The following is a 16,277-nucleotide window of genomic DNA, read 5'->3' on the forward strand; positions in this document are numbered from 1 at the left end:
CCTATCCCCGGTTGCTCCAGCCCGGCCTGGGACACTCCCAGGGATGGGGCAGCCGTGGAATAACCTCGGCCCTCCCCACCCTCCCAGGGACCAATTTCTTCCTAACATCTGATTTAAGTCTTTCCCTCCTGCAGCTGGAAGCCGTTCCCCCTCCTCCTGTCCCTCCAGGTCCTTGGAAATGATCCCTCCCCGTCCTTCTGTCACCCCAAAATCTCCCCTTCCCCGGGCTCGCCTTAATTCCACCCCCAATTCCCCAGGATCCCGTCGCCCTCCCGCGCCTCCCCGAGGTTTATCCCGGTGTTTGCTCTCCCTGGGAGCAGCACAGGGGGTTCCTTGGGATGCCTGGAGCGACCCCCGGTCCCAGCACGGAGCTCAGGCAGCGGATAAAGTGATTTAATCTTTATTTGCACGCTCGATGTGCGTTAACAAATCCAACATACAAGGTAGCGTTACAGGATGGAGGTTAGCTGATAGCAGTTATGCACTTCCACACAGGTCGAGAGTTGGCTTTTTTTGCCTTTTTTTTTGTTTTTCCCTCTCTTTTTTTTTTTGTCTTTTTTGTTTTGTTTTGTTTTGTTTTTGTTTTGTTTTTTTTTTTCCCACACAAAGTTGTAACTTGTCCAAGTTCATTTTACAACAGAAGACACAAAGGTAAAGAATAAACCACACCTGGGAGATTTTTTTACAGTGAGTCTGCTGTCACTTACTGTCTTATTTTATGTCTTAAAAATATATAATATCTGCACATCTTCAGTTTCCTATTATTCCAGAAGAGTGTTGGAGCTACTCCTACCTGCCCGACAGCCTAAGTCTATTTACCCTGAGCATGTTTCCTTGACAAGAAATTCATCTTTCCTTTGCAACTAAAGGAATCATCGAGGCTCACACATGCTTTTCACACCGAGGGGGGGAAGGGGAGGGAGGGGGAATTTCGTTGCTGTTTTTTAGGTCCCGGTCAGATTTTTGGGAGAGGTGCTGGAAAGCATGTTTGGAGGAAAAAAGTTCGTGGCAGTTGCTAAAATTTCAGCGACACAGTCACTTAGAGAGAAAGAAAAAAAAAAACCAAACCCAAAAGCAAAAAAAGCAACAAAAAAACCCCCAAAACCACAAGGATTTAAACGGATCTGCAGCCACTTCCAAGGGGGAATTCCTTCTCTGGAGCCACCCAAGAGCCCAGAGCATTTAAGACACCGATAAAACCGACCCTACCCTCAGGCAGAAACCCTCGTTGGCCATCGGGGAGGAGTGGAGTCCCTGCTTGACTGGGAGGGACTGGGAGGGACCGACCCAGTCCCGAGCACGGAGGTGGAAAGGATCACGTTCTAAAATTCAGGGCTCCTGTAAGCAGCTAAATTATCCTAATTTTTAGGGGTTTTTTTTAAATTAAACCCCACGATTTGCATCCTGGAACCCCGGGATCCCCCGGCAGCCTCTCCCCAAACTCGCTCCTGCTTCGTGTTCCCACTGCAGGACCCAGAAATTATTTCAGTTCTGGCTGTTCCTGCTCAGTTCACTCTTCACCACCAATTAGTTGCTGCTGGTTAATGAATTAATCCTCCTCTCCCTCCCCTGGGCTGGGCTGTAGCCAGAGCCCGACCCCGGGAGCAGCAGCACATCCGAGGCAGCTGCTCCCAAACTTTGTGGAGCTCAGGCTGCCCTGGAATTCCAAGCCTGACCCGTTTCAGTGCCAGGCTTTGCCCTGTGGCTGCTCCTCCTTCCAAAGCTGCCTCTGAGGGTCCCGTCTGACCCGAGGGGGGATGAAGGGGAGCTTTGTAATCCTCTCCCACACGAGCTCTTCCCCCACCCCGGCTCTGTCCTGAGTTTAAACAGAACTCATGGACCAGGAATTTCATCTGATGGTGGAGAGGTTCCTTCCCAGTCCGAGCTTGGCTTCCCTTGGGAAACACAGGCATGGACAGGGGCTCAATAAAACCAAAACTGAGCAGAGTTCTCTCAGTTTTTAGGAATCCTGTGGAACTTCCACGTGGAAAAGCAGCGGGACCGGTCGGTGTTTGGGTTTGGGAGGCAAGTCTGGGGTGTTGTGACCTCACAGCTCCCCAAACCCGAGGATTTCAGTGCCTGACAACGGAATTGTTCCTTCTCTGGAGGCCAGTGCCATTTTCCCTGTATTTCCCTTTTGTGCCAGTGCAGAATTCTCACCCAGCACAGAACAGAACCTGTGGGCAGGCAAACAAACGAACAAGAAACCAGAGGTTAAACAGCAGAATCCAGAAAACCTGGGGAGAAGAAGCCTAATAAAAAAAAGACAGGCCAATCTTGGTGAAATACCAGCAGAGACAGCTCGGCACGAACACAACTTCCATAGTGACAGATAATTGTATTAAAACCTGCAACTTGATACTGGCAGAGTTATACTAATTTTCAGTTTTATTAGGCATGCAATAGCGTGATTACACTGTTATATATATCTGTGGTACCTCTTTTTTTTTTTTGTCCTTTAATGCTCTCTCAGAGCGTTTTTTTTTTTGTTTTTTTGTTTTTTTTTTTAGCGCCCTGCAAAATTAAAAAAAAAAAGAACCAACGAGAAAAAAACCCCCGAAAAACATAAAACCAACCAACAGAAAAAAAAACAAAAACAAACCAACAAAACAAAAAAAACCCCCACATCACTAAGAGAACCGACCTCGCGGACGAACGAAGAGTTTTCGGGTTTTTTTTTTTGTTTTTTTTTTAGTCCTACAGCTAAAACAAGGTTTTAAGTCTGTCCTAGGTGGGCTTGGGGGGGGGGAGAGGGGATGGAAAGAAGGTTGGTGTCTTGCTCGTTTTTTTTTTTTAGTACTCGCTCAGGCTGTGCCACTTGGCCACGGGTTTCCTGGGGCTGTCGCAGACCTCCCGCCAGTGCTCGGCGCCCGCGGGCGTCGCGCTGTGGGCGCCCAGGATGAGCCTCCCAACCACCTCGTTCTTGGTGGTGCGGTCGAAGTCGATGACCAGGAACTCGATGCTGACGTCGGGCAGCAGCTCCCCGGGCACGTCGTAGATGAAGGACTCGTTGAACACGGGGTTCAGGGTGCACTTCTTGACGTGGGTCTTCTTCTTGGCGATGCGCTTGCGCCCGTAGTAGACGTTCACCTTGACGTAGGGGTCTGCTGGGGGGGACAGGGGGGACTCATAATGTGGCCCAGGCGGGGGGGGTTGTGGGGTGGAGGGACCTCCGAGGGGGAAAGGGGCAGCTGGGCCTGCAGGGCTCCGAAACTCGGCGGCCAAGCAGCTGAATTCACGGGACTTTTTAGGTTATGACCCATTATTTGCACCCCGCGAGGGCTCGGAGCTGCCCGGGATCCTGGGAGCCTGGAAAGGAGCATTTTTTCCAACAGGGCTCTAAAATTCAGTGAAGTCCTAAAGTAAGAAGCTAAATTACCTTAGTTTTTATATTTTACCAACAGTAGCCAATTCCTAAAGTAAGGAGCTGAATTATCTGGATTTTTTAGGTTATGACCCATTATTTGCACCTCGTGAGGGCTCGGAGCTGCCTGGGATCCTGGGGGCCTGGAAAGGGCATTTTTTCCAACAGGGCTCCAAAATTCAGTGAAGTCCTAAAGTAAAGAGCTACATTATCTTAGTTTTTTAATTATGACCCATTATTTGTATCCCACGAGGGCTCAGAGCTGCCTGAAATCTTGGGGTCCTGGAAAACATAATTTTTTCCAGCAAGGCTCTAAAATTCAGTAGCCAAGCAGCTGAATTATCAAGACTTTTTAGGTTATGACCCATTATTTGCTGGAGCTGCCTGGGATCCCAGGAGCTGCCTGGGATCCTGGAGGGTCTGTAAAGCATAATTTTTTCCAACAGGGCTCCAAAACTCAGTGAAGTCCTAAAGTAAGGAGCTGAATTCTCTGGATTTTTTTAATTATAACCCATTATTTCCACCCCATGATGGCTCAGAGCTGCCTGGAATCTTGAGGTCCTGGAAAGGAGAATTTTTTCCAGCAAGGCTCTAAAATTCAGTGAAGTCCTAAAGTAAGGAGCTACATTATCTTAGTTTTTTGATCATAACCCAGTATTTGCACCCCGTGAGGGCTCAGAGCTGCCTGAAATCTTGGGGTCCTGGAAAACATAATTTTTTCCAGCAAGGCTCTAAAATTCAGTAGCCAAGCAGCTGAATTATGAAGACTTTTTAGGTTATGACCCATTATTTGCAACCCATGAGGGCTCGGAGCTGCCTGGAATCCTGGGAGCCTGGAAAGCATAATTTTTTTCAACAGGGCTCCAAAACTCAGTGAAGTCTTAAACTAAGGAGCTGAATTCTCTGGATTTTTTTAATTATAACCCATTATTTCCACCCCATGAGGGCTCAGAGCTGCCTGGAATCCTGGAAAGCATAATTTTCTCCAAAAAGGCTCTAAAATTCAGTGAAGTCCTAAAGTAAGGAGCTAAATTATCTTAGTTTTTAAATTTTTCCAACAGGGCTCTAAAATTCAGTAGCCAATTCCTAAAGTAAGTAGCTGAATTATCTGGATTTTTTAGAATTATAACCCATTATTTGCACCCTGTGAGGGCTCAGAGCTGTCTGAAATCCTGGGGGCCTGGAAAGCATAATTTTTTCCAAAAAGGCTCTAAAATTCAGTAAGGTTCTAAAGCAAGGAGCTAAATTATCTTAGTTTTTAAATTTTTCCAACAGGGCTCTAAAATTCAGTAGCCAATTCCTAAATTAAGCAGTTGAATTATCTGGATTTTTTAGATTATAACCCATTATTTGCACCCCACGAGGGCTCAGAGCTTCCTGAAATCTCGGGGTCCTGGAAAGGAGAATTTTTTCCAGCAAGGCTCTAAAATTCAGCAAAGTCCTAAAGTAAGGAGCTGAATTACCTGGATTTTTTTAGATTATAACCCATACAAGGGGCTCAGAGCAGCCTGGCTGCCTGAAATCTTGGGGTCCTGGAAAGCAGCATTTTTTCCAAAAAGGCTCTAAAATTCAGTGAAGTCCTGAAGTAAGGAGCTACATTATCTTAGTTTTTAAATTTTTCCATCAGGACTCTAAAATTCAGTAAAGTCCTACATTAAGTAGCTGAAATATCTGGATTTTTTAGATTATAATCCATACAGGGGACTCGGAGCAACCTGAAATCTGGGGTCCTGAAAAGTATAATTTTTTCTAAAAAGGCTCTAAAATTCAGTGAAGTCCTAAAGCAAGGGGCTAAATTATCTTAGTTTTAAAATTTTTCCAACAGGGCTCTAAAATTCAGTAGCCAATTCCTAAATTAAGGTGCTGAATTATCTGGATTTTTTAGATTATAACCCATTATTTGCACCCCATGAGGGCTCAGAGCTGCCTGGAATCCTGGGGTCCTGGAAAGCATAATTTTTTCCAGCAAGGCTCTAAAATTCAGTGAAGTTCTAAAGTAAAGGAGCTCCATTATCTCAATTCCCCCTTTTCCTGGCACTCCAGGCCCTTGGGAATTGTCCCTCTCCCTGTTTTTTTGCAGGTCACCCCCCCCAACCCTCCCCTTCTCCCACCATCCCTCCTGTGCATCCCTCAGGGAAAACAGCCCAGCAAAGCCCCCAAATCACCAGTTAAACACTGAATTAAATCACAAATAAAGAATTTGCAAGGTGGAAAAGCCCTGAGCAGTGGGAAGCTCTGGAAAAAGGGGGAAGTTTAAAACAAAGCCCTTCCTTCATGCAGACACTTGCTGGGCATTACAATTGAGATACCAGGCACTGAGGGCTTTTATTCCCCCCCCCCTTCATTTCACACGAGTTTTGGAGCTGGAAGGCTCATTTTTCACCTTTTTTTTTGTTGGTTTTTAATCCAGCTGCAATAAGTTTGATATAAAGATCAGGGGAAGCAAAGGCCTCAGCCTCTCAAAGCTAAAGCAGGTGGGAAAAACAGCCACAGAAAAAAATCATCCTCTGGCTGGAGAACACACAGGGAGAGCTTTTCCTGTTTTATTTTGGAAGGAGGAGTGTTTTTATCTTTATCTTTAGGCCTAAAGTAAGGCCTAAACTGAGCTCAGTCTGCTTTAATCTGCACTCTGAGGAGGGAGCTGCAAAGCCGGGCCTGCGTTTCCTGCCGGGGAGGTTGGGATGGAATTTGAAGCAGATTCCAAGTGTTTTTCCCGATAATCCCGAAGGAAACATTGCAAAGGGGATTCAGGAGTCGAGTGGGACCTGCAGGGCAGCTGCTCTTCTCCTCCTTTCCAACAGCAGGGAAAAAAAACCGGCAAAAAATGAAGGAAACCGCCTGGAATTGTCCCTGATTTTGGGCCATTTCCGCCTCCCCGGGTCTGTCCCTGCTCTCCCTCACACTTTGCTCCCTTTGCCCTCCTCTCCTAGGGGTTTTTTCCATGGAAAAAGTGCTGCTCAGGGCGGTGATCCCGGAATCCTGGGATCCCTGAGGCTGGAAAAGCCCTCTGGGATCATCCAGCCCGGCCTGTGCCCCGTCCCCACCTCGTCACCTCCAGGGACTGGGGACTCCAAACCTCCCTGGAGAACATCCCAATCCTCAATAACCCTTTCTAGGAGGAAATGATTCCTCCTCGTGTCCCCCCTGGCACAGCTCAAGGCCATTCCCTCTTCTCCTGTTTTTCCCTGGGAGCAGAGCCCGACCCCCCCTCAGCTCCAGCCTCCTGCCAGGGAATTCCAGAGGGAGAAGGTGCCCCCTGAGCCTCCTTTTCTCCGGGATGAGCCCCCCCAGCTCCCTCAGGACTTCTCCAGACCCTTCTCCTGCTGCTCCAGCCCCTCTGGACACGCTCCAGCCCCTCAACATCCTCCCGGAATTCCCAGAGCCGGGTACAGCCCTCGAGGTGTGGCCTCACCAGTGCCCGGCACAGGGGGCACAGTCCCCTCCCTGCTCCTGCTGGGACACCCCAGCCATGGTCCAGGAATGTCAGGATCCCATGGGATGGTGCCAGGAATCCTCTCCCTGCTCCTACTGGGCCACCCCACCCTGATCCAGCCTAGGATCCCATGGGATGGTGCCAGGAATCCTCTCCCTGCTCCTGCTGGGCCACCCCATCCCAATCCAGCAATGCCAGGATCCCATGGGATGGTGCCAGGAATCTCTTCCCTGCTCCTGCTGGGCCACCCCATCCCAATCCAGCAATGCCAGGATCCCATGGGATGGTGCCAAGAACCCCCTCCCTGCTCCTGTTGGGCCACCCCATCCCTGATCCAGCCCAGGATCCCATGGGATGGTGTCAGGAATCTCTTCCCTGCTCCTGCCGGACCACCCCAGCCCTGATCCAGCAATGCCAGGATCCATGGGATGGTGCCAGGAATCCCCTCACAGCCCTGATCCAGCCCAGGATCCCATGGGATGGTGCCAAGAACCCCCTCCCTGCTCCTGCTGGGTCATCCCATCCCATATCCAGCCCAGGATCCCATGGGATGGTGCCAGGAAATCCCCTCCCTGCTCCCGCCGGGCCACCCCAGCCCTGATTCAGGAATTCCAGGATCCATGGGATGGTGCCAGGAATGCCAGGATCCCATGGGATGGTGCCAGGAATCTCTTCCCTGCTCCTACTGGGCCACCCCAACCCCGATCCAGCAATGCCAGGATCCCATGGAATCCTCGTGCTCCAGCCTGTGGATCTCACACTCTCATCCCACAGATCCAGCCCTGGAGGGAGCTGCTGCCCTTTGGAAACCCCTGCCTTGCCCAAATCAAACTGGGAATCTCCAACCTTTTGTTGTCCCAGCATAGGGAGAGGATTTGGGGGAAACCCTCTGGACAGGGATTTTGGATCTGGGGGATTGGGAGCTCAAATCCCACTGGATTTTGGGTCTGAGGGGGTTTGGGAGCTCAAATTCCACTGGATTTTGAGTCTGGGGTTTGGGAGCTCAAATCCCACTGGATTTTGGGTGTGAGGGGTTTGGGAGCTAAAATCTCACTGGATTTTGGGTCTAGGGGGGTTTGGGAGCTCAAATCCCACTGGATTTTGGGTGTGAGGGGTTTGGGAGCTCAAATCCCACTGGATTTTGGGTGTGAGGGGTTTGGGAGCTCAAATCCCACCGGATTTTGGGTCTGGGGAGGTTGGGAGCTCAAATCCCACTGGATTTTGGGTGTGAGGGGTTTGGAAGCTCAAATTCCACTGGATTTTGGGTCTGGGGGGTTTGGGAGCTCAAATCCCACCAGATTTTGGGTTGGAACAAGACGATCATTGAGGTCCCTTCCATCCCAAACCTCTCTGGGATCCTGGGATTCTCCTTAAAAGTGATTTTCCTTCTCAAATCTCCCGTAAGGAACCAGTGGGAACGCTCCGTATCCCCCATGAAGAGTTCAGGAGGCAAACCCGGGGATTCCCATGGCTCAAACTGGAACAGGGTGAACCTGGAGGCTGGGAATTAGTGGGCAGGGGGGATTTTCCCCAGCAAAATTCCAAGCTGGAGAAAATAGCTTCTACCTGAGAGGCCGGTGATGTCCATCTTTGGCAGGTGCCGGGCCTTCAGCACCACCACGGTCATCCTCTGCGCCACGGGCTGGTAGGACAGGGACACCTGCAGCTCCCCCCGGCTCAGGCACTTCTGGGAGCAGGGAAAAACAAGGAATTCGTCAGGAAAAAGCCACCCGGGAAACCGGGAGAGCTCCGGGGGGGACGCCAGAGTTCCCCTTTTTCCGCCCCGGGAAAAGCAGCCGGAAAACGGGAAAAGGGAGCACGGGGAGTTCCCCAGGGGGGGATTGGAGAGGGAAATCACCCCCACCAAGGGGTGATCCTGGGAATTCTGCCCCTGGAATTGGGGAGGTTCCCTCGGAGGGCAAAGCCGGGGGGAGTTTCGGAGGGAAGGGAGGCGGCAGCGGGATTTGGGAAGCTGTGAATTGGGAAGGGGGGGTTGGGAGCTCAAATCCCAATGGATTTTGGGATGGGGGTGGGTTGGGAGGTCAAATCCCACTGGATTTTGGGATGGGGGGGTTGGGAGGTCAAATCCCACTGGATTTTGGATGGGGGGTGTTGGGAGGTCAAATCCCACTGGATTTTGGGTGTGAGGGGTCAAATCGACGGGATTTTGGGTGTGAAGGGTTTGGGAGCTCAAATTCCACTGAATGGTCTTGGGAGCTCAAATTCCACTGGATTTTGGGTGTGAGGGGTTTGGAAGCTCAAATTCCACTGAGTGGGTGTAGGAACTCAAATTCCACTGAATTTTGGGAGTGAGGGGGGTTGGGAGGTCAAATCCCACTGGATTTTGGGAGTGAGGGGGTTTGGGAGCTCAAATCCCACTGGATTTTGGGTGTGAATGGTTTAGGAGCCCAGATTCCACTGGAATTTGGGTCTGGGGGGTTTGGGAGCTCAAATTCCACTGAATGGGTGTAGGAGCTCAAATTCTGCTGAATTTTGGGTGTAAGGGGATTAGGAGCTCAAATCCCACTGGATTTTCAGTGTGAGGGGTTTGGGAGCTCAAATCCCATTGGATTTTGGGACTGGGGGGTTTGGAAGCTCAAATTCCACTGAATTTTGGGTGTGAAGGGTTTAGGAGCCCAGATTCCACTGGATTTTGGGTCTGGGGGGTTTGGGAGCTCAAATCCCACTGAATTTTGAGTCTGGGGGTTTGGGAGCTCAAATCTCACTGGATTTTGGGGGTGAAGGGTTTGGGAGCTCAAATCCCACTGGATCCTTAAGAATTCAACACTCAGAAACTTCTCTCAATTTTCAAATTAAAGGTGGCTTTTAAAAACTTATCCTGGAGAGTTCAACACTTAAAAACTATCTAAATTTTCCAATTAAAGATGGCTTTTAAAAAATATGAATAAGGATTCAACACTCAGAAACTTATTTAATTTTCCAATGAAATAATGGCTTTTAAGAAGCTTCTCCTCGAGAATTCAACACTTAGAAACTTCTCTCAATTTCCAAATTAAAGATGGCTTTTAAAAACTTCTCCTGGAGAATTCAACACTTGGAATCTTGTTTAATTCTCCAATTAAATATGGCTTTAAAAAAACCAGGAAGCTCATCCTGGAGAATTCAACACTTAGAAACTTATCTAAATTTTCCAATTAAAGATGGCTTTTAAAAAAATATGGAGCTTATCCTGGAGAATTTGACACTTAAAAATCATCTAAATTTTCAAATTAAATATGGCTTTAAAAACCAGGAAGCTCATCCTTGAGAACTCAACACTTACAAACTCATCTCAATTTTCGAATATGGCTTTTAAGAAGCTCCTCCTGGAGAATTCAACACTCAGAAACTTATTTAATTTCCTAATTAAATAATGGCTTTTAAGAAGCTTCTCTTTGAGAATTCAACGCTTAAAAATTATCTAAATTTTCCAATGAAAGATGGCTTTAAAAAAATATTAATAAGAATTCAACACTTAGAAACTTCTCTCAATTTTCCAATTAAAGATGGCTTTTAAAAACTTATCTTGGAGAATTCAATACTTAAAAATCATCTAAATTTTCCAATTAAATTTGACTTTAAAAAACAGGAAGCTCATCCTTGAGAACTCAACACTTAGAAACTCATCTCAATTTTCAAATATGGCTTTTGAGAAGCTCCTCCTGGAGAATTCAACACTCAGAAACTTATTTAATTTCCCAATGAAATAATGGCATTTAAGAAGCTCCTCCTGGAGAATTCAACACTCAGAAACTTATTTAATTTTCCAATGAAATATGGCTTTGAAGAAGCTCCTCCCTGAGGATTTGGCCCTCTTTGGCCAGGATTCCTGGCCAAGGCTTTGCATCGCTCCTGTTCATCGGGACCTCCTGGGTTGGAAGGCCCGGGATTGGCCTGGGATTGGCCTCAGGATCAGCCCCGGGATCGGTCTGGGATCAGCCTGGGATCAGCCTGGGATCGGCCTCGGGATCGGCCCTGGGATCGGCCCTGGGATCAGCTCAGGATCAGCCTGGGATCGGCCCCGGGATCAGCCTGGGATCAGCCTGGGATCAGCCCGGGATCAGCCCCGGGATCAGCCTGGGATCAGCCTGGGATCAGCCCGGGATCGGCCCCAGGATCAGCCCAGGGATCGGCCTTGGGATCAGCCCAGGTTTGGCCCAGGGATCGGCCTTGGGATCAGCCCAGGATCAGCTTGGGATTAGCCCTGGGATCAGCCCAGGGATCAGTCTGGGATCGGTCCCGGGATCAGCCCTGGGATCAGTCCTGGGATCAGCCCAGGGATCGGCCCAGGATTGGCCCCGGGATCAGTCCGGGATCAGCTCAGGATCAGCCTGGGATCAGCCCCAGGATCAGCCCCAGGATCAGCCCAGGATTGGCCCAGGATTGGCCCAGCATCAGCCCTGGGATCAGCCCCGAGATCAGCCCCAGGATCAGGCTGGGATCAGCCCCAGGCTCAGCCCCAGGATCGGCCCCAAAGCGCTGGAGACGCCTCACCTGGATGTTCCTCTTGAGGATCTCCCTGGTGAGCTGCACTTTGCCGGTGCTGGGGTCGACGCCGGCCAGGGGCACCACGACCTCTCCGATCACGTCGTCGCGGGAGAAGCGGTCGAAGCTGAGCACGAGGAAGTGCAGCACCAGGTCCTGCAGTTGGCTGTAGGGGATCCCGTAGAAGGTGAAGGTCTCGTCGAACACCGGCTCCAGCGTCTTGCGCAGCACCCGGGTCTTCACGCGGTGCCTCTTGTCGGGCAGGATGGTCATCTTGATGTAGGGGTCGGAGCTCTGCGTGTGCTCGTCCATCACGGGCAGCCCGCGGGCCTCCTGGATGGTGACCACCAGGGCCTTTTTGGGGAAGTTGTAGTCCACCGAGAAGGTCAGCTCGCCCAGCGTCACATCGTCGCCCGGCGAGGACGGCGAGGAGGTTTTGCTGCCCGCTGGGGTGAGGCTCCGGTCCGGGCTGAGTTCGTCCCCGTAATCTACCTGGATGGGGAGCTGCTCGACCCGGGGGGCCGCGGCGGGAGCCAACGGGGCCTTGTCGGGGCCCGCCAGCCCCGACTCGGCCGCTTCCACCAGGAGGTTCCCCCGCGCGGCCTCCTTGGGGGTCCCGCTCTTGTCTCGGCGCAGCCGGTTGATTTTCTTCTTGTTGCTCAGGGTCTCGGGGTAGATGCTGATGCCTTTCAGCATGTGGATGAACTTATAGGGGGGGGTTTTGTGCTTCTTCTCGGCCTGCTGGTGACAGCATGTCCACACAAACACCGTGACCGAGACGGAGACCACCAGGACGGTCGCGCCGATGAGCCCGGCCACCACGGGGGACACGTCTGTGGGGACACGAGGCGGTCAGGGCCTGACCCCCACGGGCAGGGGGTGCTCCCAATCCTGCCAAAAGCTCCCCCTGGAAACCCCTTTCCCTCTTTCCCACCCGCAGATCGACCCCCCCCGCTCTCCCGCCCCGCGTTCTCTTCCCCCCCCCGTGTAGCCGAGGATTTCAAACAGCAGCTTTGCCTTCTCCTGCCAAACCCGGCTCCCTCCTCACCAGCATCTCCATAGGAACGCGGGTTCTGGATTTGCAGGAGGCACTTGCTTTTATTTTTTTGATGCCCTGCTCGCAGACGTTACACAATTCTGTTTTCACAACACCGGGAAGCGTGGCCGGAACGCCGGAGCCGAGTCCTAAAACCACTCCTAAAACACCACTTTGCCCTGAAATGTTTTCTTGTTTTGCCCTGGAATGGTTTGGTTTGCCCTGGAATGCTTTGGTTTGCCCTGGAATGGTTTGGTTTGCCCTGAAATGCTTCGGTTTGCCCTGAAATGCTTCGGTTTGCCCCAACACGAGGCCAAAATCTCCCGTGGAAATCCAGCGTCCAAAAAAAAAACAAACCGAGGGACAAATAAATCCCGCGTTTGGATTTAGGGATTATTTGATGTTTTTGAGATCTTAGGCCAATTTACGTTCTCCAGGGCAGAATAAAAACCACCTCGTGGTTATTTTTAGCAGCCACGCCGGTTGTTCCCTAATGGATGGCTCTGGAGAGGGTTTTACCCAGGCACTGAGGGAAGCCTGAGCTGCCCAGGACTCACATCCCTCAGCAATTCCAGCCAAGGCCTGGGAATCTGGAGTGGATGGAGGATGGGGAGCAGATGGAAGGCAAGGAGAGACCAAAAGTCCTAGAAGGGAAGGAAAAGGGGGGATCTTTGTGCTGCCCTCAGATTCTTGGTGGGAGGTTTTAGGGAAAGCAGAGTCAGACTTTTCACAGGACTTATTTTTGTGTTCCCGGTTTTAAAGCTGTTTTCTGTTATTTTTGGGAGCCAGCAAACCAAAAAAAAAGCACCTTAACCCCACATCTCTTTCCTTACAAACCACTTCTTCACCAGGAACCACCTGACACGACAATCACGGCAACAGCTGGACGGGACAGCTGGTTAAAAAAAAAAGGTAAATTTGTCTGATTTCCCTCTTCATTCTGCACCACAAAGAGGAGAAAACAATCCTCTCACCTCGCCCCTGAAGCTCCAGAGAGCACCACGAGTTGGGAGTTTCTCTGTCCTTCCCACATCCCCATTTGTTGAGGGGAACAGGCAGGAAGACAAGGCTGCCAGGCTGTGATGTGAGCACCTGCCAGGCTCGGGGAAAACGGTTTTGCCCTTTTCCAAAACTGGAAAACCCACTTTTTGTTTGGCAGGAACCTTCCCAGCCTGCAGCTGGAATCTTCTGCACTGGTCACACAGAGCAACCTGTCTCAGGTCTCCCTGCAAACAGAGCCTTGGGCTGAATTAACTAAAGCAAGAGGGGTTTATAATATTGACAAAATACTCCAAAAAACCCCAACTTTGGTTTGTCATTTAATGTTCCCTCTTTAAAATGAGGCAAGTGCTCTCAAACAGATCATTTGGAGACAACTCAGCTGTTAAAAGCTTTGGTGGATATTCAAGAAGAATGCTGAAACCCCTTTCTTATTCTTATTCTTATTCTTTTTATTCTTATTCTTATTCTTATTTTATTCTCATTCTATTCTTATTCTTATTTTATTCTCATTCTTGTTCTCATTCTTATTCTTATTCTCATTCTTTGTGTGTGTTTTGTTTGTGTCCTCACAAAATCAGCTCCTGTACCTTCCTTTCCTGCACCTCTGAGGGGACAATTTCAGGAGCAGCCTCAAAAAGCACCAAATAAGTCCCTGTGATCTTTCTTCCATCGAATTATCTCAACTATTAAATATTCTCTCAACCCTTAAATATTCCCTCAATCCTTAAATATTCTCTAAACTCCTAAATATTCTCTAAACTCCTAAATATTCTCTGAACCCTTAAATATTCTCTCAGCCCTTAAATATTCTCTCAGCCCTTAAATATTCTCTCAACTCTTAAATATTCTCTCAACCCTTAAATATTCTCCCAACCCTTAAATATTGTCTAAACTCCTAAATATTATCCCAACCCTTAAATATTCTCTCAACTCCTAAACATTCTCTCAACCCTTAAATTTGGCTCCCAGGATGTTCTGTGGCAAAGAGCCTCATGAGCAAGGACGGTTTTCCTGTGTCCCACCTCATCCCTTCCAATGCCCATTCCTGCATTAGGAGAAGCAGGGAATGACCTTTTCCCTCCCCTGTGCTGCCCATAATCCCCCTTTTCCCAGCTGAAGGCTCCTACTTATGTAACCATTCCAGACATCCATTGGTCCTGTCTCCATAATTCCTTCCAGCTGGAAACCACACGGATCTAAAGCTGCCTGGAGCCAGTTTTGGTGAAGCCTTTGCAGCTTCCAGGGCACTTCCAGTGCCCACCTGAAATGGCACCACAGGCTGGCACCCCCCTCCAGCAGAGCAGAACTCTCTGCCCTTTTATCCAAACTTTGTGGACGAGACCTTTGCTCCGAGGTGATGCTACAGTTTGACTGAAACAAAACCAAAAATCGGGAAAAGCCTCCTTTAAAAATTGACGTTTGCTGATGAAACCTCGACGGCCAGTGGTCCAATAGTGGCAGCACGTGGTGGCTCTGGGATTCCAGGAAAGCCAGAAGGGAAGAGGTGAGTGGGTTTGGCCATCAGATAAATGGTGGAGGATGGAGGGATATGGGTGGGTACTCAAAGATCTAAAGGAAAAGCTGTGACCGTGGGGCCGGAGGTCCGAGGGGAAGGTCAGGGGGGTGCTGGAGGACACCCAGAGCATCACTTTGGGCGTCCAGGGCCGGAGGAGCCCCCGGCCCCCTCAGCGCTGCGGTCCCCGCCCTCCTCACCCCGCGGCCGCAGCAGAAAAAAACATCTCAAAATCCAGGATTCTCGGCAAAACCTGCCCGGGTTGGGCCCGGCACGGCCCGGGCCCTTCTGCCCGCGGGGGCCGAGCGGGATTTGGAGCTTCTCCATCCCCTCCGCGGAGCTCCCGGGACCAGCTCCCGACTCCGCCCGGGCCCCACCGGCGCTCCGGGGGGCTGCGGGACCCCCCCTCCGCCCGCCCCCGCGGCACCTCCCGGTCGTCCCGGCCGGGCCCCGCCTCGTGCCGCCGGTGCCGGTGCCGCAGCCGCCCCCGGGAGCGCGAACAAAGGGCCGGGGCGCGGGCGCGGCCCGGCACAGACATCACGTCATCCCGAGCCCCGGCCGCGCACCCGCTCCCCCCGCGACCCCCTCCCCACCCCCGGCACCGGCACCGAGCGCTGGCACCGCCCCAGCGGCGGGAGGGGGGGGCTCGGCAGCACCCCCGGGGCCGCCCCCGGGAGCGGAGGGACCGCGGGATGCTCGGGGAGCGGGCCCGGGGGATGCTGAAGGAGCGAGGCTGGGGGATGTCGAGGGACCGGGGGATGCTGAGGGAGCGGGGCTGGGGGATGTCGAGGGACCAAGGGATGCTGAAGGAGCGGGGGATGCTGAAGGAGTGGGGCCGGGGGATGCCGAGGGAGCGGGAGCGGCGGATAATGAGGGGCCGCGGCCGTCGGGGGGGGTGGGCGGAGGGACCGGGAGCGATGGCGCGGCCGCTGCCGCCGCGCACGGCCCGGCCCCGGCGGCTCCTCCCGGGGGGATCCCCCCGCCGCCTCCCCGGCCCCCACTCACCGAAGCCGGGGTGGACACTGGTGATCTCGGCCATGGTGGCCCCGCCGCGGGGGGAAGGGGGGGGTGCGGGGCCCGGCGGGGGGGGAGGGTGTGCGGAGGATGATGATGATGCTGCTGCTCCGAGTGGCAGGGCCGGGGATGCAGGAGCTGGCGACTGGTCCCGCTGCGGCGCTCGCCCCGCCCGGCCCCGCCCCGCCCGCCGCGGCCCCGCCCGGCCGTGACTCGGCCACTGCCCGGGGGGGTGGGGGGGAAAAGCTCCCGAAGGGGGGAGTCCGGGACGGCGGGGTGGAGGGAGTGTGTCCGGTGTGTTTAAATTAATTTCAATTAAACTCCTCTCCCACCGCGATGCGGCGGCGGCAGCACCGGGAGAGGCTCCACGGGGGGTGTCGGGGATGAACCGCGGGATGCGCGGGGGGGTGCCGGGGGGTGTTTGGGGGTC

At 52.0% G+C, this 16,277-nt stretch overlaps 1 protein-coding gene across 4 annotated transcripts; it reads right to left on the minus strand.

The window, feature by feature from the left end:
• Positions 1 to 384: 384 nt before the first annotated feature.
• On the minus strand, positions 385 to 16,067 carry SYT11 (synaptotagmin 11). Of its 4 annotated transcripts, none has more exons than XM_032713273.1 (4): positions 15,839 to 16,067; positions 11,292 to 12,115; positions 8,364 to 8,484; positions 385 to 3,104 (listed from the first exon to the last, which is right to left on the minus strand). In XM_032713273.1, exons 1-4 carry the CDS (start codon positions 15,870 to 15,872, stop codon positions 2,794 to 2,796), a joined length of 1,290 nt encoding a protein of 429 aa, XP_032569164.1. In that variant the 5' UTR covers positions 15,873 to 16,067; the 3' UTR covers positions 385 to 2,793. The 4 variants fall into 4 exon arrangements, with proteins under 4 accessions (XP_032569164.1, XP_032569161.1, XP_032569163.1 ...); XM_032713270.1 differs by having other exon boundaries at positions 385 to 3,107; XM_032713272.1 differs by having other exon boundaries at positions 8,361 to 8,481; positions 15,839 to 16,066.
• Positions 16,068 to 16,277: the final 210 nt, after the last annotated feature.

Source organism: Chiroxiphia lanceolata, chromosome 29 (assembly GCF_009829145.1).
Source record: "Chiroxiphia lanceolata isolate bChiLan1 chromosome 29, bChiLan1.pri, whole genome shotgun sequence".
Taxonomy (NCBI): domain Eukaryota; kingdom Metazoa; phylum Chordata; class Aves; order Passeriformes; family Pipridae; genus Chiroxiphia; species Chiroxiphia lanceolata.